At 35.0% G+C, this 25,387-nt stretch overlaps 1 protein-coding gene across 4 annotated transcripts in view; it reads left to right on the top strand.

Annotated features, from left to right (window-relative positions):
• ADAMTS3 (ADAM metallopeptidase with thrombospondin type 1 motif 3) overlaps positions 1-25,387 on the top strand; it is a 291,950-nt gene that overhangs the window by 193,818 nt on the left and 72,745 nt on the right. Inside the window, exon 1 of one of the 4 annotated variants that reach the window (XM_028491897.1) lies at positions 17,983-18,058. The exons of the other annotated variants lie outside the window; for them this stretch is intronic. Within the exon in view, the coding sequence (XP_028347698.1) occupies positions 18,034-18,058 (25 nt within the window). The 5' untranslated portion in view covers positions 17,983-18,033. Of the gene's footprint in view, positions 1-17,982; positions 18,059-25,387 lie in introns of those variants that run through there. 4 annotated transcript variants of the gene reach the window in all.

Below are 25,387 nucleotides of genomic sequence, written 5' to 3'. Positions count from 1 at the left end.
TTTGTCTCTGTTTATTCTTTTTTCTTTTGCCCTACCCAGGTACGTGGGGAGTTTCTTGCCTTTTGGGAGGTCTGAGGTCTTCTGCCAGCGTTCAGTAGGTGTTCTGTAGGAGTTGTTCCACATGTAGATGTATTTCTGATGTATTTGTGGGGAGGAAGGTGATCTCCACATCATACTCCTCCGCCATCTTGAAGGTCTCCCTCTGCACCACAGTTTCTTTATCCATTTTATTGTTAATGGACTGGGTTGTTTGCATTTTTGGGTGTTACAATCAGGGCTGCTATGAACATTCTTGTACATATTATTTGTTGCACATACGTATACAGTTCTGGTAGGTTTACACCTAGGAGTGAAATTTCTCTGTCATATATTCAGCTTTAGTAGATATTTCCAGTTTTCAGAGTAGCTTTATCAGTATATGCTGTTAACAGAAAGTGTATAGAAAAGTCTAGTTGTTCCACATCCTCATCAACACTTTGTCTTATTGTTGTTGTTATTATTATTTTAGCCAGTCTTGAGATGTGTAGTGATATCTCATTCTGGTTTTTATTAGCATTTTCTTGATAACTAGTAGGATTGAGCATCTTATCATATGTTTATTGACCTTTTGGTTATCCACTTTACGTAATTGCCTGTTTCAGTCTCATCCCTTTTTCTGCTTTTATTATTTTGTTATTTATTCATAGAAGAGAAATTCTTCATGCACGTTTGAGTACTTTTTAATATATATAATTGTGTGTGTGTGTGTATGTATATAGGTACCTTTTCTCACACTGTGGCTTACTTTTCACTTTCTTGAGATATTTTAGCTTTCTAATAGATTTAGATATATGAGGATGTAAGTTGTTCAAATCTGTGCTACTTTTAACGTTCACCATGGCTGCCTTTGGCCCTTTGAATTTCCATGTAATTTTTTTTTTTTTTTTTTTTTGTGGTACGCGGGCCTCTCACTGCTGTGGTCTCTCCCATTGCAGAGCACAGGCTCCGGACACACAGGCTCAGCGGCCATGGCTCACAGGCCCAGCTGCTCTGCGGCATGTGGGATCCTCCCGGACCGGGGCACGAACCCGCGTCCCCTGCATCGGCAGGCGGACTCCCAACCACTGCGCCACCAGGGAAGCCCTTCCATGTAATTTTTTAAAAAATTTCCCTTCTAGCATCCACACACACAAAAAAAACTTATTGAGGTTTCAATTGGGATTGTGCTAAATCTATAAATCAATTTGGGGGACAATTGATAGCTTTATAATAATGAGTATTCCAAACTATGAATGGCTTATCCTTTTACTTAATTAGGTTTTTCTTATTTTCTCTCAGTAACATTTTATTCTTTTCATTGTGTAAGTATTGCATATCTTCTATTAGATATAGTCTTAGTTATTTGATGTTTTTTGATGCTGTTATGAATTCTATCTTTAAATAAAATTTTGTGTGTTTCTAGAATATAGAAACATACTTTTAATAATGACTTTGTATCCATCTTCCTTGCTAAATTCAGTTATTAATTCTCATAGTTTGTCCATGGAGTCCTTTGAGTTTCTGGATGGTTTTTAATTACAAATTTAATTTCCTTAATAAGTGTAGTACAATTTGTACTTTCACTTTCTTCTTGCATCATTAATGTGTGTTTTTCAAGGAACTTATTTATTTCTTATAAATTTTAAAATTTATTGGCATAAAGTTGTATAAAGTTTTTAAAGGATCTGTAATGATATTCCCTTTTTCATTTCTTATATTTGTAATTTGTACTTGTCTCTCTCTGATCTTTGTAGAAGTCTTCCAATATTACATCATCTTTCCACAGATTTAATTTGTAGCTGTGTTGATTTTTAAAATTTATATTTGTTTCTATTTTATTTCCACTTTTCTCTTTATTATTTCATCTAGTTTAATGACTTTTTTTTTTCCTTTTCTAACTTTTTGAGATGAATTATAGGAAGCTGATATTCACCCTTTCTTCTTTTCCTAATTAAGGCATGCAAGGCTATAAATTTTCCCTCTAAGTACAGCCTTATGTCCATCACAGAAGTTCTAATATGCTATTATTCAGTTAAAATATTTTCTGATTTCCACTGTGATGTCTTCTTTAACACATGGTTTATGAGTTTATTCCTTTATTTACATGTTTGAAGATTTTCTAATTGTTTTTGCTTTTGATTTCTTGCTCAATTCCATTAGAGTGGAAAAACACTGAATTCAATTTTCTGAAATTTGTTTAGACTTGTTTTATGGCCCAGCATAAAATGTTATGGTCCAACAATAGACAGATGTTCCATGATGACTTAGAAAAGAATGTGAATTCTGTCATTGTTGGATACAGAGCTGTTTGTTGCCAGTCATGTTTGTTGACTGTCTTGTTCATATCATCTAGAAATGTACTGTTTTTCTAAATCTGTTTGTTCTTTAGTTAGTGTTGGTTGTTTAAAACTACCCACCATGATTAAAGGTATTTTTTCTCATTTTAGTTCAGTCAGTTTTTGCTTTATATATTGTAAAGCTATACAATTAGTTGCATGTGAATTTAAAATTGCTATATCTACTTAGTGGATTGAGTTTTAAAAATCTTATAAATGTTTTCTTTATTTTAATAATGTTCCTTGCTTTAAAGTCTAGCTTATCTGGTATTAGTATAGGTACATCTGCTTTATTTTCTTTAGTGTTTGCTTAGTACACCATTTTCCAAACTTTCATTTTTAATCTTTCCGCATCTTGGTATTTAAGATCTGTCTCATAAGCAGGATATTACTGTGTTTTTTAATTTGGTGCATGACAATCTTTATTTTTAAATTCAAATATATATTTAATTTTCACTTAATGTAATTCGTTTCCTAGAGCTGCCATAACATAGTATCACCATCTGAAGGTCTACACACAGAAATTTATTCTTCCTCAATCTATAGACTGGATGTCTGAAATCCAGGTGTCAGTAGGATTGGTTCCTTCTGGAGGTTCTGAGGGAAAATCTGTTTTATTCCTCTCTTCCAGTTTCTGGTGTTGCAGGCAATCCCTAGCATTCTTTCGCATGTAGACACATCATTCCAATCTCTGCTTCTGTCTTCACATGATGTTCTCCCAGTGTGTCTGTGTCCAAATTTCCCTCTTCTTATAAGGACACCAGTCAATGAATTAGGGTGCACCCTAATTCAGTATGACCTCATCTTAACTTGATTACATTTGCAGTGATGTTACAGATGGTCCCCAACTTAACCATGGTTTGACTTAAGATTTTCAATTTTACAGTGGTGTGAAAGTGATATGCATTCAGTAGAAACTGTACTTTGAATTTTGAATTTTGCTCTTTTTGCAGCCTAGTGATATGCATACATTACTCTCTTGTGAAGCTGGGCAGCTCCCAGTCAGCCACACGATCACAAGAGTAAACAACCGATGACATTTACAACCATCCTGTAACCGTACAACCATCCTGTTTTTCACTTTCAGTACAATATTCAATAAATTACATAAGATATTTAACACTTTATTATAAAATAGGTTCTGTGTTAGATGATTTTGCCCAACTGTAGGCTAAGCTATAATGTTCAGTAGGTTAGGTGTTATTAAATGCATTTTTTTAAATTGAAGCATAGTTGATTTACAATATTGTGTTAGTTTCCTTTTTGACTTAATGATATTTTCAACTTAGGATGGGTTTATCAGGACATAACCTCATTGTAAGTAACGGAAGATCTATACTTTCAAGTAAGGCTATGCTCATAGGTACCAAGGCTTAGGACTTAAACACATCTTTTGAGGGGACACAATTCAGCCACAGCAATAGTAATGATATATCTGGGATTATATCTACCATCTTACTCTTTTCCTATTTGTCTTGTCCCAATTTGTCTTCCTCTTTCTCCATTTTCTTGCTTTCTTTTGAATGGCTCAAGTATTTATTATTCCATTTCCACATTTGATTAGCTGTTTACATAAATATTCTTTTATATTTTTAGTGTTTACCCCAAAATTATACAAATTATTCATACCTTACTTATTATAGTTTAATATAATTTTTGATGCTTCCTAGGGAAATACTAGAATATTAGACCAATTAATCCCATTTACCGTTCCCTACCAACATTTGAATTGTTATTGTGATGTGTTTTAATCTTACAAATATTTTTCAATTCCCAAAAAATGGTAAAGATTCATTTTCATTTTTCTATTTTTCCTGGTGCTCTTCATTCCTTTCTATACAAGTTTTCATCAGATATAAGTTTTGTTTTGAAGAACTACCTTTAGTATAACTTTTCCTGTGGGTCTGCTAACAAAGGTTTTGGTTATTTGTTTGTCTATTTTCGTTCTGCTTATATGAAAATATGTTTATTTTACCTTATTTTTGAAGGTTATTTTAGTGGACTATTTGAGCACTTTAAAAATATGATTCCACTGCCTTATGCTTTTCATCATTTCTGTTGAGAAGTCAAATTGCCAGTCATATTGTTGTTTCCTTGAAAATAACGTGTTTTTTTCCTCTGTGATTGATTCTACAGTTTTCCCATTGTCTTTGGATTAATTAAATTAATATATTAAAGCGCTTATAATGGTGCCTAGGATATAGTAAGTATTAATTTTGTTGTTAATGAGATGTATGTTAAATAAGAAAAAATAAAAGAGGATCTTAAAGAAAAATGTTTTACTGCAGTAAATGTAGTATATGCTGTTTCATACCAAAGAGGCAAAATAGAGATATTTATTAGTATTTGTATTTAAAGTATATTTTAAAAGAATAGTTCAATTGGCAAAATTTTATTATACAATCTTAAATATTAATATTAAAAATGACAGAAGAGGGCTTCCCTGGTGGCGCAGTGGTTGAGAGTCTGCCTGCCGATGCAGGGGACAGGGGTTCGTGCCCCGGTCTGGGAGGATCCCACATGCCACAGAGCGGCTGGGCCCGTGAGCCATGGCCGCTGAGCCTGTGCGTCCGGAGCCTGTGCTCCACAGCGGGAGAGGCTACAGCAGTGAGAGGCCCGCGTAACGCAAAAAAAAAAAAAAAAAAAAAAAAAAATGACAGAAGAAAATATCTTAAGTGTGAAAGTCTACGTGGTGCTAATAAGCAAAATATTTTGTAGTGTCTTTTAATCTGTTTTGTGTGTATGTGTGTGTGTGTGTGTGTGTGTGTGTGTGTGTAGTCTACGTGGTGCCAATAAGCAAAATATTTTGTAGTGTCCTTTCATCTGTTTTGTGTGTGTGTGTGTGTGTGTGTGTGTGTGTGTGTGTGAATTTCCATCATACAGAAAAACACTGGCATTCATTCTTCTCTTTGGTAATGTATGTTGATTTGTGTAAAACTATAAATTTTAACAAATAACATTTGTTGCTCAGTCTCTAACAGAAGATCTTTTTACTTACATGTAGAAATGTAAGCAAGTAAGTGTGTTTGTACAAGCTGTTTTGCTATGTCACACAGTCAAAAATTTGGAAAACAGAATTCTCTAAAAAGAAATTTCTATTTGACAATTGTTAGCTCCTGTAGAATCTTATGAGAACATGATCTTTCAAGTCAAGGGTCTATATTCCTTTCAGCTTACTGCAACATTGCTTGATTTAAACTTCATCATGATTGCAATATTGGTCACTGCCAGAAAGTAGGAAATTCAAGGGAAAAAATAATCTATTTATTGTGTAAAAGGCGTTGACCTAAGATTGTAACACACACATGAACTATACAGGGATAAGTAAAAGCAAATGCCATCTAGGCAGTCAGAGTGATTCCATAACTGTGTGGCCTTACGCGAATTAAAAAAGGATTGGAAAAATTAGAACTGTCCCATCCAAAGTCAGTAACCTTGTGAGATCAGCAAGCCACAATTGCCTTTTCCACGTTGGAAATTGGAATAATGATTTGCTCAGTCTTTCTGTCCTCCTCCCTTAGAATAATTCTTCCTACAGTTCTGTAATAAAAAGTGTTCATTAATTATATACAAAATAATCCTAACGATGTAATACTTAATCATTCAGTGTAGTTTACTAATTTTGCCAGCTTCTTGAAGATAAGACTATTTAATTTTACCCTTCATGATAATTCATTGATAATGTTTTTGTCATATTAAAGTAGTAATGTGCATTCAGATTGATATAATTACTAATAGAGTTTAGTCATTCAGTTAGCATTTTAAGTGCTTGGTAGGTAGATCTCATCAGAATTGCTGGCATATCCTCAATAATGTTATTATTAAACCAAACAAGGTCTTAGTATTTCTAGCACCTTCAAATTCAAATGGTGCCCAATATCTGGAAGGAGGAGGGGAAATAACTGTGTTCTTCCAGTGAAAGATTGAGCAATTACATATATTTTTTCAACATGGCCTTTTCTCTGTAATATATTTCCACTGTGGCATTTGCTTAATTTTTCATGCTCATGATAATAAATGTTAGTAAAATGTTAACTCATATAATTTAATTAGTATAAATCAAAGCATAATAATCTGGATAACTGTATACTATATTTTGAGAAACTCAAAACAATTCACTAATCTTAATTCATTATTTGCATGGTAATACCTCGAGATCTAGGTTAAGTCTCATGGGTAGCATCTCCATTTTATATTGTTACAGAAGCAAAAAAATCAAGGGCACTTCCCAAGGCTGATAATATAAGCAGCTATATTAACCTTTTGCACTGTTTTGGTTTTTTGCTTTGTTTTGTTTTGTTGCTTATTTAAGAAATTATTTTTCCAGTAGTAAAAATTAATTTTGTTGAATGTTATATTTTCTACTTCCTAGTCCTCTGCATGGGTTTTTAGGAAGTCTTGCTCTTTCAGTTACAACAACCTGAATGTTCTGATTTTCATCTAATCAGTAGCCAGTTTTAAAATTCAGGTTATTTATTCCTCTCTGGTCTCTTCAGTCTTTCTTAGATTTTTTTCCCTATTTTCTTTTCTCTCTTTTTTTTGTTTCTTTGTTTTGGAAGGCCTCGCACCTCTCTGCCTTTCATTCAGCCTAGGTAAATTCACTTTATAATCTCTCCCCTGTATTTTTTTTTTTTTTTTTTTTTTTGCGGTGTGCGGGCCTCTCACTGCTGTGGCCTCTTCCGTTGCGGAGCACAGGCTCCGGACGCGCAGGCTCAGCGGCCATGGCTCACGGGCCCAGCCGCTCCGCTGCATGTGGGATCTTTCCGGACCAGGGCACGAACCCGTGTCCCCTGCATTGGCCGGCGGACTCTCAACCACTGCACCACCAGGGAAGCCCCCTCCCCCGTATTTTAATAATACACATTGGCTTTTAAAATTGTTAAACTCAATTAAGCCTGAGTGTATATGTTAGCAGACTTAGGTGGCTCCAGTCCAAGTCTGAGGTACCTCTCTTATTAATAAAAAAATTAATATTTTACATGGTGAGAAATCATTTTATGCATATAATAATTCTTAACTAACATGGAAAGGCTTTACTTTAGTTACTTTACTTCTTGGACTATTTCATAGGTTAATATTGTTACACTGATAGGACTAAGAAAAATGAAATCTAAATAGCAGATAAAACATTTATAAGTTTTTGAAATAGCAGAACATATGTAGTTTATTGTTTATTGTATTAGGTTCTAGCATCCAAGCTAATTATGATCACATAGAGAAAAGCCATTACATTTTTAATATAAGCAGATCAACAGAAAATGATTAGTTCATACTGTAGTATATAGAGCAGTGTACCATAAATGTGCACCCAAACCACCTGATTCAGGATCTGCCGAAGTACTTCTTGACATGTGGATTCTAGGGCCACTGTAGACTTAGTGCAGTAAAATGTCTGGGTAGAGACCCTAAGAATTAGGTGATTCTTACGTACACAAGCATGCTGTAGAACAATCGTGTTTCTTTTTTTTTCTTAAGGTTAGCTAGAATGACAGATGGTTTTATTTAAAGACCTATAAAGTATACTAAAGGAGTATTCAGCATACATAAATATCAAAGTAGTTTATATCATGTCAGGAGTATGAAGGCAAGGGCTTTTGAAGAATGATCTCATAGGCATTCTTTGGCAAAAATCTGGCAAATGTCCTCTATACTCTAGCTGGGCTTACATTAACCTGACATTCTACCCCCTAGGAAGTAAATTTTGTGGCTTGATTTAAAGTATTTTTGTTATCAAGTCACTTTTTTGGGGAGGAGAGAAGTCAGTCTTTGTGGGGGACCTTTTGCCACTCTTACATAAATTATTTTGCATCAATTTAGATTTCTATATTACATCCTTCATGATGTTTTCCAAAGTTTCATATTTCCATACTCATGTGTCAAACAGGTATTGGTATATGAGAGACTCAATTTATATTTAAATCTTTTTGGTCTTTTTTTGTAATTTTTTCTCAGTCTATAGTATATATGCAGTAAAGTTCATAAGTCTTAAGTTTTCAGCTCAATGAATTTTTACAAATGTAATCATCATGCATATCAAGTTATAGAATAATTCCAGCATCCCCAAAGCTTACCTTGTACCATCTCCTAGTCAGTAACCCACCAAAGGTAATCACCATTCTGAATTCTATCAACATAGTATAGTTTTGGCCTTTTGTGAAATTAATATATATAATATAAATTGAATCATACAGCATTTGTTCTTCCTTATCTGGTTTCTTTAACTTAACATTATATCTGTGAGGTTAGTCCATGTTGCTGTGTGCAGTAGCAGTTTGTTCTTTTTTTTCCATTTATAAAGCAGTTTTATTCAGATATAATTGATAAGTTGCTGAACACATTTTACATTTAAAGTGTTCAATTTTATAAATTTAGACGTATGAATACACTCATGAAACCACCACTACAATCAAGATAGTGAACATACCCATCACCTGCAAAAGATCCTTCTTACCCCTTTGTTTGTTTGTTCATTTGTTTGTTTGTTTTGAAGTCTAGTTGATTTACAATGTTGTGTTTCTGTTATACAGCAAAGTGATTCCGTTTTTTATATATAAGTAAATGTTCTCTCTCTATATATATATGTATATGTATACATATACGTATATATGTATATACATACATATACGTATATATGTATATATATATACATATATACGTATATGTATGTATATACATTCTTTTCCATTATTGTTTATTACCAGATATTGAATTTAGTTCCCTGTGCTATACAGTAGGACCTTGCTATTTATCTGTTTCATATATATAGTAGTTTGTAACTATCTGTTAATCCCAAACTCCTAATTTATCATTCCCCCCCTTTCCCCTTTGGTAACCATAAATTTGTTTCCTATGTTTGTGAGTCTGTTTCTGTTTTGTAAATAAGTTCATTTGTATCATATTTTAGATTCTACATATAAATGATATCATATGATATTTGTCTTTCTCTGACTTATTTCATTTAGTATGATAATCTCTAGGTCCATCTGTGTTGCTACAAATGGCATTATTTCATTCTTTTTTATGGCTGAGTAATATTCCATTGTATATAAGTACCACATCTTCTTTATTCATCTGTCGATGGGCGTTTAGGTTGCTTCCATGTCATGGCTATTGTAAGTAGTGCTGCTGTGAACATTGGGGTGCATGTATCTTTTTGAATTATAGTTTTCTCCAGATATATACCCAGAAGTCAGATTGATTGCTAGATCATATGGCAACTCTATTTTTAGTTTTTTAAGAAACCTTCATTCTTTTTTCCATAGTGGCTGTACCAATTTACATTCCCCCAACAGTGTAGGAGGGTTCCCTTTTCAGTTCGTTCTTTTTAATTGCTTTATACTATTCCCTTGTACAATTTAGCATGATTTATTCATCCTATCTAGTTTTTCAGTTTTAGCTATTATAAATAGCTATGTATATTCTTGTTCGTGTATTGTGGTGGGTGTACATATGTGCTCATTGCTGCTTAGTGTTTGCATAGTAGAATTGCTGTCATAGGATATGCATATATTCAACTCTTAGATAATGCTAAGTGGTTTACAAGATAGTATACCAACGTATATTCCCACCTGCAGTCTATGAGAGTTCCAGTTGATCCATATCTTACCCAATGCTTGATATTGTCAAGTTTTATTTTCCAGTTTTAGCGATTATAGTAGGTATGTTTTGCCTGACTTTAATTTGTTTTTCCTGATGTCTAACAATGTTGAGAACATTTGTATATATCCATAGGCTATTAGATTGTTATACTTGTGAAGTGCACATTTAAGGACACATTTTAAAATTGGATGCTGTCTTGTTCTTATTGTTTTGTAGGTGTACTTTTATATTCTGGATATGAATACTTTGTTAGATATGTTTTGCAAATATTTTCTCCAACTCTGTGGCTCAACGTCTTTAAGTATTAATGTTTATAGTTTCAGTGTAGAGGTCTACCGCATCTTTGTTAGATTTTTTTCCTAAGAATTTGAGTTTTTATACTCTTTTAAATGGGATTTTTTTCCTAATTGTTGATAAATTTCATTTGTTTTTGTTTGCTGTTAATATATAAAATTCAAGTAACATTTTTCTATTTTGGCTTTGTATTCAGTGACTTGCTTAATTCATTTATAAATTCTGTAGATTCTTTTGGATTTTTATAAAAACAATCATGTCATGTAGAAATAATGACATGTTTATTTCTCCCTTATAAATCATTATTCTTTTTTATTTTATTTTCTTGCTTTATTGATTTTTTTTGCCACTCTGTGCATGTCTGCAGATGACTGAGAAAGCACTGTGAGTATTGACTTGGGGGTTACAAATAAATTTTAGTGAGTAAGCAAATTCACAAATACAAAATCAACAAATATTGGGGATTGACTGTATTTTATATGTATATATATGTAAATAAGTGTATACATATACATGAACTATAATATAATTCCATACAGTGTTATAGTGTGTGCCTTTGTATGTATTATGATGAGATATAATTTATTTAATTATACACCTACTCTCAGATGTATGACTTGTCTCCAGTTTTTCTTTGATATTATCACTTCTAGTACCACTAGAAAATTCAGCAACAATTAGTTGTTATGCTTTCCTTTTCCATTCTTCCACTTTTTGTGCATTGATAATTATGATCCATTTAAATCCTCATTTTCTCTAAACTCAAATCACTTACCTGTTTATTTGTTGACTCCTTTATTTGTTTAATGAACATTTATTGATCTCTTAATGTGTTTCAGGCTCATTGGACTACTTTTATCACATTACCCCATTTTTTAAAAATGGATGCAATTGTTAATTATCAGATTTTTTTTTTACTCACAAAAGTATTCTGCATTCAAGAACATTTATTTATGTCCCTCTGTCTACATTATGATGGAATCAATATAGTGAAGCATTCCAAAGCAAATTGGATAAAGGTGCACTAACTCATATATCATATGCTTCTTATATGAGTACAACAGTTATTATTAACGAACACTATGTAGTATATACCTAGCTTTCAGCCTTGTTGTTATATAAAGTTATGTGCTATGGTGAGTTTTATTACCTGTGACCAGTCTTTGCTTTACCTAGAACTTATTCTGACTTTTATCAAGCAAGAGGAAAAATATAGCACATGAATTTACCCTTGAACAATTTTTTTTCTTTTTTGAATTTTTGGCTTGACAAATGTTAGTGGAAAGTTATCTGGAATTGCTAAATATATTGATTGGAGTCAGAGGAGATGATCCTCGAACAGGGAAGGCTTTGATCAATTCCTTTAAGGATTTTTTGAGATATTCTTTTATTCAGGTAGACAACATTCTAGGCTGATGATATAAGAAAAATGGCAAAAATGAGTAGACTGTGTAATGACCAATAATTAGGTTAACTCTTATGGAGAAAAAAATAAAACTAGGATACAAAAAGATGCGTACTTTAGGTAGTGAAATGTTTGGCCAATGATAAAAGGTTTAGATTTAATGAGGAAAGGAAATTTGCACTACCAAATGCTCTTGGAGTAACATTTAAAGAAGATAATTTAAGTGACTGAACATAGGATGGGTGTGGACAGGAAACAGCAAAAGAGAAGACACAGTCCAATATATAGAACGTGGAATATGACATTGGATGCAACAGTGCAGATAGAAATGGCAAATCTAAGAATATTGTGTAGCAAGTATTATCAGAATTTGGCGATGGCTTGATGGGGCAGGCAAAGTAAAAATGACTTCAGGGTTTTGATTGCCTGGAAAGGAAGTACAAGAAGATTGTTGAAGGATGTACTATGTTGAGATAAGTTAATGTTTTGAGAATAATAATAATGAGAAGCCATTGGACCAGCAATGTAGAAATGTCCTATAACTCAGGATATGTAGCTCAAGGGTTTAAAATGTATTAAAACTCTATGACTGAATGATCTATCCAAGGAAACATGTATAAAAAGAAAAGAGGCTTGCTTGGGTGATTCTCAGCCAATTGGAGACAAGGACAGGATCCAGCAAAGGACCACCTAAAGAGACATATGGAAAACTAAGAGTAGAGAGGAATGAAATGTCGAGTTGGAAGACTGCATTAGTGAAGAGAATGTGGGACGATTGACTCAACTGGAGAAAGCAAAATGTGCTAGAAGTGGAGACAGTGGTTACAGACAAAGGAAAAGAAATCCTGATTTGACTCAGGTCAGCTTCTGTAAAGAAGCAGCTGTAGTGACTGTAGGCTGGAGTGGAAAGGGGTAAGGAGGGCTAATCTACAGGTTGGGGAGTGAACTTTATTATTGCATTGCAAACCACACAAAGAGAAAATGTACTTCCAGGAATGTTTTGTGTAAACAAATGCCTGGACTAGGTCAAGGCGTTTATAAAATATTACTTAAGAACACCTGTCACATAATAGGTGCTCACTAGATGTTTGTTAAATGAATGAGTCCTCTCTCATCCCTGTCTTGAACACATCCTCTGGCTTTTGGTGCATTTTCTGAATACTAAAAATGTAATAATAGTGATACTATTGGAACAGTTATAGTAAGTCCCCTACATACAAACGAGTTCCATTCCAAGAGTGCATTCGTAAGTCCAATTTGTTCATAAGTCCAACAGAGTTAGCCTAGGTAGCCAACTAACACAATCGGCTATATAGTACTGTACCTAATAGGTTTATAATACTTTTCACACAAATAATACATTTAAAAAAACACAAAAAATAAAACATTTTTAATCTTACAGTACAGTACCTTGAAAAGTACAGTAGTACAGTACAACAGCTGGCATACAGGGGCACGTTCACATCTTTGAAAGTTCACAACTTGAAGGTTCGTATGTAGGGAACTTACTGTATATGGAAATGTAAGCTAGAGGCCATATTGGAAGCAGTTTCTGAGGGATACGGGAGAGAAAAATAGAGGTATTCGTCAAACTCCACAAAAGTGTAGAATCACAGAAGCAGAATTCTAGAGGTAGGAGGGATCTTGCAGGTCACTGAATAGCTCAACCCTCTTATTACATGGCTGTGGATTTGAGGCCCAGTTTTGCTAAATAACATACTATATATGTGTCAAGATTCAGTTACAGGAAATTGAAACCACACCAGCTATTTTAAGCATGAAAGGATTTAGTATAAAGAATTAATTGCACATTTAAATTGTTGGAAGTATTGGAGGAGTGGCCCTTAGTCTTGGGCTCCAGTACTAGTTCCCAGAACGATGCAGCTGATTGGCCCACCCAGGCAGCTGCTATTGCTGTGAGGGGGAAGAGAGGCAAGCTGCCACTGCTGGACCTGTTGACTCCAAGAACTTGCCACCGAAGATGCTCTCTGAGGATAACAAACTGGCACTACTGCTACCGCACTTTCCTCTCAGCATCCACGCAGCTGGCTACCCGACCTAGGATGTTAATATAAAAAACCCCGGTCCCCACAGTGTGTCTCCAACCACATTTGCCACTTCTGAGTTCAAATCTCACCTGAGTGCTTCTAATTGGCTTAACCCCATGCTCACCTGGGAGCCTAGCTGCAAGCACATTGGGGCTCACAGTTTCAGCTTCTGCAGCAGTACAGGACACAAGGAAGTTAGAATGAATGGATGTCGACTGACAAATCACCAGATTCACACACCTGCATCCACAACTAGGAAAGCACATCACTGCAACGAGAACATGGGAGGCCTGTTCTTGCAGTCTCACTGTTATCATTGAACCTAAGTGCACACATAACAAGAGAATTATGTAGATTCAGCTCTCCTAGAAATCACAGTCTATACTGAGAGACCTCTAAGTAGGGCAACCACTTAATTTGTTCAAACTGGGCCACATTTGAAAGTGGAGAGAAAAGATTACTAGTATTTATGCCAGGATAACAGGCATGATACAGAGATCATTCAGGCCCCCAGAAAACTGGCTCCAAGCCTGTCTGTAAAATATGTAAGATTCTTCATGATCTTGCTTCAGTCTCCCTTAGTGACCACATCTGTCAGCACACATCTTGACTTTACGTTTTACTCCATCTTCTTTAAAGTCTGTTCTCCCAGGATATCAGTACTGTTCAGGTCTTCTGCACATACTATGTCCTTGCCTAGAATGGCCCTCTCTATTTCTCCACGTGTCTAACTTCTGAGTGTCTTTCAAAATCCAGTGCAGCTGTCACCTCCTCTGTTGAAATGCTCCCAGACTCTTCCAGGTAGGAAGCCGGTTCTTCTTCAGTTACATACTTACCTTGTATGAAAATATCTGTTTATATTTCTTTCCTATTAAGCTGTAACCACCTCAGCGATAGGAACTGGGCTTTATTCCTAGAAACCAGATCGAATTCTATGCTGAAAAAGTGCTCAAGAAATGTTTGGAAATAGATGGATGGAAGGAATTAAGGAAGAGATGGAAAGAAATAAAGCAACAAGGGAATGAAGGGAGCAAGGAACTGAAAGAAAGAGGGGGGGAAGGTAGAGAAGGGGGAGCATGAGGAAAGGAGGTAATGAGCCTTTTCTAGTAACTCTAACATTTTCATTTGTGAGAATTCTCCTTATATTACCAATCTATTAGATCTTTAAAAGTACTGAATAAGTCGAGATGAAATCCATACACACTCACTTAAGAATTGAATTGCTGCCTGTAGTCTGGATTTCCCATATGATATTTGAAGAAATTCAGCATTTATTGACTTTGATGACACTTCAGTGGTTAATGGTTTCACTCCATCTATGTTAATCTATCAAATATGTCATTCCTCACTTTGAGTTGTACATATAAATGTTTAGATTTCTTGCACTCAAATTGCAAAAAGATGTTTAAAATCTGGAAAGATGAATTTAGATAACAATCAGACCTAGTACACCAGTGAATCGTCCTTGTTTCCCTTTTTTTTCACTTATCACAAGATGATTCCTTTTTTGAGTGAGTGGTTTCATCCTGCTTGTTGTGGCCCTTGTTGTTGATTGTAAGGGATGGCCCACAATGAACCTGATTTACAGAATTTATTTCTTGCCTTCACTTCTGTAACATGACTTCCTAAAGTTCACCCCCAATTTTCTATCATCTAAATGTGTTTTTTTTAAAACCTAGTTTGTAAATCTCTAAAAAACTCAGTGCAAAACATTTTCTTTTTTCATTCTTTTTTTAAAATATAAATTTATTTATTTATTTATTACTTATTTTTTGGCTGCATTGGGTCTTTGTTGCTGCGTGTGGCTTTCTCTAGTTGCGGATCTTCGTTGCGGTGTGCGGGCTTCTCATTGTCATGGCTTCTCTTGTTGCAGAGCACAGGCTCTAGGCACGTGGGCTCAGTAGTTGTGGCTCACGGGCTCTAGAGTGCAGGCTCAGTAGTAGTGGCGCATGGGCTTAGTTGCTCCGTGGCATGTGGGATCTTCCTGGACCAGGGCTCGAACCCGGGCCCCCTGCATTGACAGGCAGATTCTTAACCACTGTGCCACCAGGGAAGCCTGCAAAACATTTTCAATGACTATGTCAAACATCATGTTCTTTGGACTGTAAGGCGATACCTATGTTTGCTAAGGTTTTAATTTTTTGAACTTGCTTCATGTTTGTGTTAAGTAATAAGCAGATTTGGAGGGGTGCTACCCTTGGAAGACAGTTTCTTTCTGTAAACTTATTTACAGTGAATGCCTCTTGGCTCAGCCAGCTTGTAATGAACAAAGAAACTCATATCGTTTTATGAGAAAGGTGAATAGAATTTTTTTTTGAGATTTACTGAATACTGCTCAGCTTTCTCTCCCTTCATATGATACTGTGTGCTGCAAGGACATATTCCAGGAGATTTAATATCTCATAAAAGTATGATTTTTGTATTAAAACAGTGTTATCAGGGTGTTTACACTGAACATTTCACTACTACCCAACTTCCATAAGTCCAATTAAATGTGTAATAGAAAGTCAACTAAGGAAAGCTCAATGGCTATAGAAAATTCTAAGTCATGTTACAGAATAACATGCCTATAAATCCAAGTTTCTAAACCCCATCATATGTTCTTAGCAAAACCAAATTAAGTGAACTTCTACTCTTGGCCAAGGTGGAATAACAGAGACTGGATTTACCCTCCTGCTTTAAACAACCAGAAAGGAACAAAATATATGAAACAATAGTTTGCAAGACACTGGCTATCTGGCAGTGAAGGACAGTGATCCCCAAGAGATGAGAAACAAATGCAGTGAGACTCAGCATTACCCCAGTTTACTGCCTGGAGGATTTCTAGTCTGAATCTCAGGGAAGGAGAACCGCGGCTGAGCCTGACAGACAGAGTTGAGAAGCCAGAGCTGAGAGTCTGGGAGATGAAGGTGGACAGAGTTCACAGACTGAGTCTGGAGGAAGAGAGAGCTACACAGAAGTAAAACTCTGAAGATCTGAAGAGGTTCCCCTCGAGTATTTAGTCGAGTCATGATCAGCACATACAGGTAAAGAAACTGCAAAGCTTGGAAAAAAAACCACGCAAGAGGATTAGGGGAACAGTGCCCACACTTCCATAGGGCTGGGCTTAGTGCTTTTGTTCCCATGAGGCAGACTGGAGCATCTCATGGTTCACCCAGCACTGGATGGAGCATGCAGAGGGGTCTTGCCTCAGTAGTGGTGAGTAGCTCTAGATGGGCACTGCTCTGATCCTGCTTAATACATCTTAAAAACAGGACCTGAAAGGACCAAACTGTTTTTAAGTAATTTAGCCACATCCAAGAACAAAGCTCATGAAATTTATAGGAATACAAAGATATTCAGCAGCCAAGAAGGTAAAATACACTATGTCAGACATCTGATCAAAATTACCAAGTATGCAAAGATACAGGAAATTGCAACCCAGAAGGATGAGAAAAATCAGTCAGTCAAAACAGACAGAAATGTTAGAATTCAAAGCATTAAATAGCTATTAAAACTATATTCCATAAGTTAAAAAAATAGAAGATAGAAAAATACCCCCAATTTTTTTCTTCCACGTGATCAATACTATCTGGAAGGATGTATTATGGTCATATATTTTTAAAAATGTAAACATAACAGAGTTTCTTTTCTCTAGCAAATTTTATTCCTTACAGTAAGAATAGTTTTATTTTTAGCAAATAAGTGACGTTAGTGGAAATTCACTCTAGGAATGGCTCAACAATCTTATTCGAATGCCAAAAATGGTATGTTATTAAATTTAACTTGGGTAATGTCTTTTGTAGGTTAGGAGTTGTACTATTCCGTTCATAGTATTTGGTAACAAATATGGTTCTATTGTAAATTTGTCTTAAATATGCAGTAATTATTATGGCTCAAATATACTGACTACATAAGATATAATTATGAAAAGTGACCCTCCATCTAAACATAGGCCAAAACTATTTGATCAGTATTATTCAAATGAACATAGCACTTTAGATAAAAACATGTTGAAAGACTATTTCTTCAATATTTAATGTTCTGATAATACACATTTTTAACTTTATATTCTTATAACTAAATTTTAAAAGAAAATTTATTGGAGGTAGCATAGTAAAATTTTGCTGCATCACAACAAAAAGGCCTAAAGTGAATTTTTAATCACTTAGTATAAAATTCTGGTCTGTGTTATGGATGTGTAAATAGCTAAATAATCTAAATGTTACCTTTACTCAACCTTTTATAGGTTGTCTATAAAATCTGGAAACATAGATAATATTTTATCTTTCAGAGCAGAGACTGAAGATGTCCTTGACAATGTTCTGTATATTTGTTTGTGCCTCCAGACTTTATGGACACTTGGTTCCTCTTTAAAGGTGAATGAGAAGATTTTTTTTCTTATTGTGATAAATTACTAGACTTCTACATTGTCATGAAATATTTTATATCATAATGTAGGGTCTCTTATAGTGTAGTACCTTTTTCCATGTACAAATATATTTAAATTGTGAATTGTACCCTTGATCAAGGATTTAGCAACAGATTAATTATACATATGATCAATCATATATGATCAAAAAAACCATAACAACAATAAGCAACTTTAATAATCTAAAATAGTGAAATTATGGCCCAATTATTAATTGTGGAAATTTAGTCAGGAAGAAGATCCTCTAGCACTGCCTATTTATTTTATAGATAAGGAAACTGATGTGCACATAAGTTTGACATCTTTCTCAAAATCATACAGATGGATCACAGCAAAGCTGGGCCTAGACCTCTGTTTTCTTTGTATTTGTTTTTTTGCCTTATAACAAACACCAAGAACTTAGTGGCTTAAAACAACCCTCATTTATTAGCTCGAAGTTCTTATAGATCAGAAACCAAGGTCACTGGACTGGGTTCTAAGCTTAGGGTATCACAAGGCCAAAATCAAGGTTCTAGACAGTTTGAACTCTGCTCTGGAGGCTCTGGGAAAGAAGGAATCCACTTCCAGGCTCATTCAGGTTGTTGGCAGAGTTTAGGTCCTTGTTGTTGTAGGACTGAGGTCCCCATCTCCCTGCTGACTAGGGTTCAATGTCAGCAACTGAAGACCTCTCTCTGGTCCTTGCACAGGCTGCGACTGTCTTCAAAACCAGCAACAGCAAGTCATGTCATTCTCATGGTTCACATTCCAGAACTTCTCTCCTCCCCCTTTCTCTCAGCAAAATCTCTCTGCTTTTAATGGGTCAGGAGGTCAGATCAGGGCCAACTGAATAATACCTTTGTCTTACAGTCAACTGCATGTATAACATAATCATATCTCATCAAATTCACAAGTTCTGGGGATCTTTGTGGGACCATTTTAGAAAGTCTGCCTACCACACTCTGAATCTATTCTGACTTTCTTTGTGTTATACTCTACAACCTCATTCTAAAAGATCTACAATATACCTATAAATTAAAGATTTACATATATGTATAAAAAGTTTACATGTATCTCACACAAATATAACTTTGATATTCACGTGGCTCATTCCATTACTTTACAAGATCTCTGTCCATTTTCTGCCTTCTTTTGAACATCTTAACTGAAAATTGTGCACACTTCACCTTGTCACTCTTATTCCCCTCATCCTGTTTTATTCTTCTTACACTACTTCATCATTCTTATCACTGGAACGTAAGTTCTATACGGGCAAGCTCCACATTTGATTTGTCCACTGCTGTACTCCCAAGTGCTTAGAACAGTGCCAGGTCAAGTAGCCCTGTTCTTTAATTATTTATCAGAAATAATAAATACTTAATGTTAATATTCATAGTTTGGCTCTAAGGACTTGTTTAAATTTTTATTAAATCATTCCATATACCCTTGGAGAAAAATTTAGTATGCTAAAGTAGAGTTTCTGGGGAAATTTGGGTAAAGAAATCCCTTTACCCTTAAAAAAGTAGCATATAGGAGGCAACTGATAGAAGTAACTTGAGCTTTGAAACTGGCAGCTATGAAATGGAATTCCATCTGTACTTTATGAAGTTGAGTTTACTTAGAAAACTTTAACTTCTAGCAGTGTCAGATTAGTAGGATGTAATCTAGTAAATTAGGTATAGGGACCACTTCCTCTACTCTGATTTAGTAGAGCTGAACTACAAAAGCCATAAATAAGAAAGAATATAATTTAGTCAAGAGGAGGAGAAAAGTTCATTAGAATGCTATTAAATGTAGAGAGAAGTAAAATTTGAAAATTAAAAACTGTCCTATCTTCCAGAATTAAACTATGATTTTACCTGAATAAGAGCAATGGAAGAAACAAACTAAAAAGTAGATCACTAGTAGAAAAGCCCTTAAATTTAAAATGATATAAAGAGAATAAAATAATTAATTTGGGAGATATTTAATATAAACAGAATATATCATCCTTTTCAAGGGACTGTACAGCCCAAGAATAGTTTATTAAAGAGTGGGAAGGAAAATCGATTACGGTAGCAGGAAGGACGTAGATGGGTTTATTCATCAGGGTTCTTTTATTTTCAGTTGTTAGGAAATAACATCAAACTGTCTTTGGCAAGAATTTTTTTTGAAAGCAGTAAGAGAAGAAAATCAGCTGGTAATATTGTTTATTGACTCTCAAAACAGAAAAAAATCAAGGTTTAAAGAATGGTTGAATTCAGAGGCTTGGAGTCATCACTGGAACAGAACTATTCTTTCCACTAATAATCTTCACTTTCCTCTTCTTGCATTACTTTAGACCAACAACTGTCCCGAGCTTTCCCCAAGCACCTTAACTGTTATATTCTGCCAGTTTCAAGCTCAGTAGAGAGAACTTCTCTTCCCTAGTAGTTCCAAATAAAATGGTCCTAGGTCAGAGTTTCATTGGCATGAGTTAGGCCATCTGCCCATTCAATGATTAGAGTCAAGGAAATGGAATACAGTACTTGGCCCTGCCTGGGTCAATGCCCACTGCTAGAGCTGAGTGTCCAGGGGTGGAGTGGGGAAGTGAAGGCAGGAGGGTGTAGATCGTTTTACCTACATGAACTGCCTGGAGAAAGACAGAAGCTCCACACCTAGATTTGCCAGGTTTAGCAACTAAAAATGCAGGATTCTCATTTAAATTTGAAGTTCAGATAAACATGGAAGAAGTTTTTAGTATTTGGTAGGTCCCATGATAATATTTGGGACATACTTATACTAAAAAAATTGTTGTTTATCTGACATTTGTATTGAACAGAGAATACTGTACTTTGTCTGACAACCCTGCTCACACCCAGACATTTCAGTGATTTATTCAAGAAACGGTTGGAATGGGGCTGAGCAAGCAGCAATGATGAGTCCACTACTATAGGAATGAAGGACTGAATGTCAACGGCCATTACCTGGCCAAAAGAATGCAGAAGTGATCTGTAGGCAAGCAGATTACAATAAGAGAAATGAAACATAAAATGCATGAATGCAAACTAAGATAGAGTAAAAGAGACCAATGGAAGACTGTTACTAGGGAATGTGGGAAGAGGAGGACTTATAAAGGAGGATTCAGCAATGTGAGCTGCCTGTGCAGCTTCCATTTCCCCCTCCTCTTTTATTTCAAGGCCTTCTCCCTTCATCTTTTTAAATAGGATCTCCGTAGTATTTATGAACCCACACTTTTCCTAAACATGTACTTCAGAGGAGGCTGGCTTCAGTTACAGAAGTTGATTTCTGATAAGAATAAGACATGTGTGAGTTCAGTTCTTATCTTTGAATGATTTTTACATGGCCTTGTGATTCAGTTCAGGCCACTGAAACACCTAGTTAAATGTACCAGAGGGCTTCTAGGAAAGATTTTTGCCTACTTTTAAGAAAGACATGCAAAAAAGATACAATTTGTGGTACCTGGCTCTGATGCTGGAATTGGTGCAGCCATTCTGAAATAATCAAAGAAGTGAATTGGAAGACAAAGCAGGATATGAAAAGATGGAAAGAAGTGTGTACCTGATCTATTGATGAACTGATTAGCCCAGGAATCACCCTACTCTGGACCTCTTGTAGTGCATATTAATATATTTCCTGATTGTTTAAGACACTTTAAATAAAGTTTTCTTTATTTGCAGCTAAAAACGTTCTAACTGACATATAGGAGATTGTTATAAAGGTCAGGATTTACTATATATTGGACAATGAAGTGACCTTTCTATTTTGTTCGTTTGCTAATGATCACAAACTCAAAGCATGAAAACATTGTTTTTTTTTACTTAAAAAGTAAGAAGTTTTCCATTTAAAAATGCCACATGCTACCCCTTAAAGTAGTCAGTGAAAACAAACGCAAACGTGTACTTTAGAATTAGAACTATTGGGGAAAAGAAATCGCAGAAACTAATATTCATTCAATGGTAATGTCTTTTTTTAAGAAGAGCAACAGTTACTTAATGAAACTTCAAAATTGGCATCATAAATTGGCCTGAATATAGTTCTTTGAACTATCACTATGGAATTCCTGGTTGGTGAAGGATTCAGCTGCTTTTCAAAGAAACATTTTATTAATCTTGGTAGAATGGTGCCCCCATATGTGTGGAGATGCTGTTACTGTATCTTTTTGGAATCACAACAATATAAATTTATTTAAATTATATCAATGGAAAAATCACTGTCCAATGGTACAAACAGGTCAAAACAATCGCTTAAGTTAACTCCTCTCTGTTTCTGACCTTAACAGATGACATGTGTTGGATTTTACGCCTATTTTTAGCTCTGACCTTAGGATCTCCACCTACCATTGGAAAATCCAGCTGTGGCATTCCAGTCACTTCATTTTCACGGCAGGAGTCTATTCAGGAAGAATGCCAAATTTCTACATATAGATTCATTCTGTGTTTATTGTTACTGCAAAACATTTTTTTCCTCATTTTCTGAAGTAGATGCACTACAGAGAAAGCTGCTGTGGGACATTTTGGTAAAGTGAATCTTACTTTATCATTCTCTTATTAACATGAAATTAATTTGCATTCCCAAAGGGAGTAGGAGAGCAGGGGGAATCTACACAATAAAATTAAATATTGTCAATGTCATATCTATTAAGACTAGATTCAGTGACATATAAAAGAAAACCCAAACATGGCCTAAACATGATGGAAGTGTGATCCTCCATAGCACTTTGTGTAACAAAGTCAGTTCCAGGGCTGGGATGCCAGCTCCATAGTCACCTTGGGGTCAGATCCCTTCTTTATAGCTATTCTACCAAACTAAGCACATGCCTTGAATCCAGGCTTACCTCAAAGAACTCTTGATATCATGTCCAAGGTCCAGGCGGCTGGAAGGAATACTAAGTGAAGGACTAGAGATGTGTGGTCCTTAGTCACAAGGGAGTCTTCGAATGACTTTTAACTGGGTTTATTTCTACCTCACATAGAATTGACAATCTATTCCTCAGGCATAAAAGAATGGATGTAGGGTAGATGCTTCTATCACATTCCCTATCACAGTATGCTTAGGATTGTATTCCAACCCCAGATGTATTTGTGTCAGTTTCAGAATTTGATCAGAACTTGTACCTTTCCAGTTTTAAGTTTGTCTCCTGTCATTTTTTAACGATAGGAATTTTTTCTGGGGTGAGAAGTGATTTCACCAATCTACACTTAGATTTCCTGTAAATGTAATTAAGCATGTAAACATGCCATATTCCATCCTGAAAATGTCTTAGGCCCAAGTGTTATAATTAGCAAAACGAGTTATATTCTACTTTATCTGTTTGGTAAGTTCAAAATTCTGGTTTAACACCATATCCTATCTTTAACTCTAAAAATAACTATATTTACTGTGACTTGATTGGTCACCTGTTTGCCCCCAAACATTTCATATTTTCTGTAAAAACAGGCTTTATAGTAAAATCATTCTTTTTCTGAAAGTGCCTTTACAGCCATTGGGAAGCTACGGGGTACAAAAAAGGGTACAATCAAAATGTTTCCAAAATATTAATTAATTCTCATCAGTAACTTCTAAGGTAAGTTTCAAAAACATACATTTCCCAAATAGTTTGAAAAACAGAAAACTCACTCTAAATGCTAAGGGGGTTTCCTTTGATATTTCTGTGAAGCTTGAAAAGTACCCTAAGCATCAGTTTTTTGGAATGAAGCATGGGGAATAGTAGCACACTATACTTACTGCAAGGCCTTATTTATTGATTGATATATTTTAAGATGCTCAGTTTTCCTGCTAATTCTGTTATCACATCAATCAATCTCTGCTGTCCAACTCAGCCACAGCCTTTCAAATCACCTTGAATGCACTTACTTAGCAGGATGCCAACAGTGTGTCACAGAGATCCACAGTTTGCAATACCCAACACAAAATGTCACTCTGCTTTCACTTCTTGAACTTGCCTATTGACGTCTCTGTGATTCCTCAGTCCTTAAAGCAGAAAACAGATCTAGTAGGGAGTGTTTGGACATGATTAACATGATATTCACCTTTAAGTGTTCTTATTCCTATACTTATGGGGGCACAGAGAGAATGGTAGAAGTAGACACAGAATTAGAATTACACACATTTTGTCAAAGTGTGTGCCTGCTTTTAAACCCTGAGGCTTTATAAAGGTGTGAACTATTACTAAAAGGCATGTTCTAATACCCTGATTAGGTCCGTTTAAAGTAGAACTTGTGGAAGTGATTTAAGCCAATGTAATTATTTGTGACTACATGATACAAATTCACCTTCATTCTGAATATAAATCTGGTACCACTGTGTGGTTCCCAGAGTTAACAACTAAAGAGTTCTTAATCTTCTCAGGATCTACCGTTTATTGAGTGGGTACTCAATAAATATGCACTGAGTGAAGATCAGTGCCATCTATAAGCTCTTTCCAATTTGATGTTAGATTTTTAATCTACTAAGCAAGTTTGTCTCATTGGATTTAATCCTAATTTTAACTGAAAGTAAACATCCTAGATTCTTCTCTTCTTTATCTACTTTGTGCTCTGCATGAGATATTGTTACCCTCATTCTTTCTAAAATTATCAGCAATTCAGATTTTCCTTTATTAATTCCAGATTTTTTCTCACCTCTATTTTAAAAGAACTATAACCATTTGATATGTGACATATAAAATAAAATGTGGGAAGCTTTAAAAGGTGTAGAAAACTTCTCTTAATGGGAAATCAGCATCATCATCATAATCATCATCATAGTAGTAGTAATAGCAGTAAGTACAACTTGTTGAGCACTTATATCTAAGCACTGTATACAGTGTTTTTACTAATATTAATTATATAATCACAACAACTCTGCAAAGTAGGTATTATTATCCCATTTTACAGATGAGAAAACTGAGGCTCAGAGAGGTTAGGCATCTTAAGTAAAATCACACTTCTAGGATGCGACACTGCCAGGATTTGAAGCCAGGTATATCTGATTACAAAGCTTGTGATCATTATATCATAAAGTATGTATACTGGGAAAACTTCATTATGAATGAAGATATTTCACAGCCTCAGAACTATTTGTAATTAATAGGGATGTATATAAATAAAAAGTACCAGAAGTTATTCCACCACTGTCTTTTTTTGAAATGTTTGACATTGCCCACTTTAGGAATCACAGAAAAGAACACTGTATGGCACAGGAGGAAATAGGGACAGAAGTATTCTTTTTTTTTTTTTTTTAACATCTTTATTGGAGTATAATTGCTTTACAATGGTGTGTTAGTTTCTGCTTTATAACAAAGTGAATCAGCTATACATATACATATATACCCATATCT

Source organism: Physeter macrocephalus, chromosome 7 (genome assembly GCF_002837175.3).
Source record: "Physeter macrocephalus isolate SW-GA chromosome 7, ASM283717v5, whole genome shotgun sequence".
NCBI classification, from domain to species: Eukaryota; Metazoa; Chordata; class Mammalia; order Artiodactyla; family Physeteridae; genus Physeter; species Physeter macrocephalus.
The sequence above is the reverse complement of the archived record's forward strand: the minus strand, read 5'-3'. Positions and strand labels throughout refer to the sequence as shown.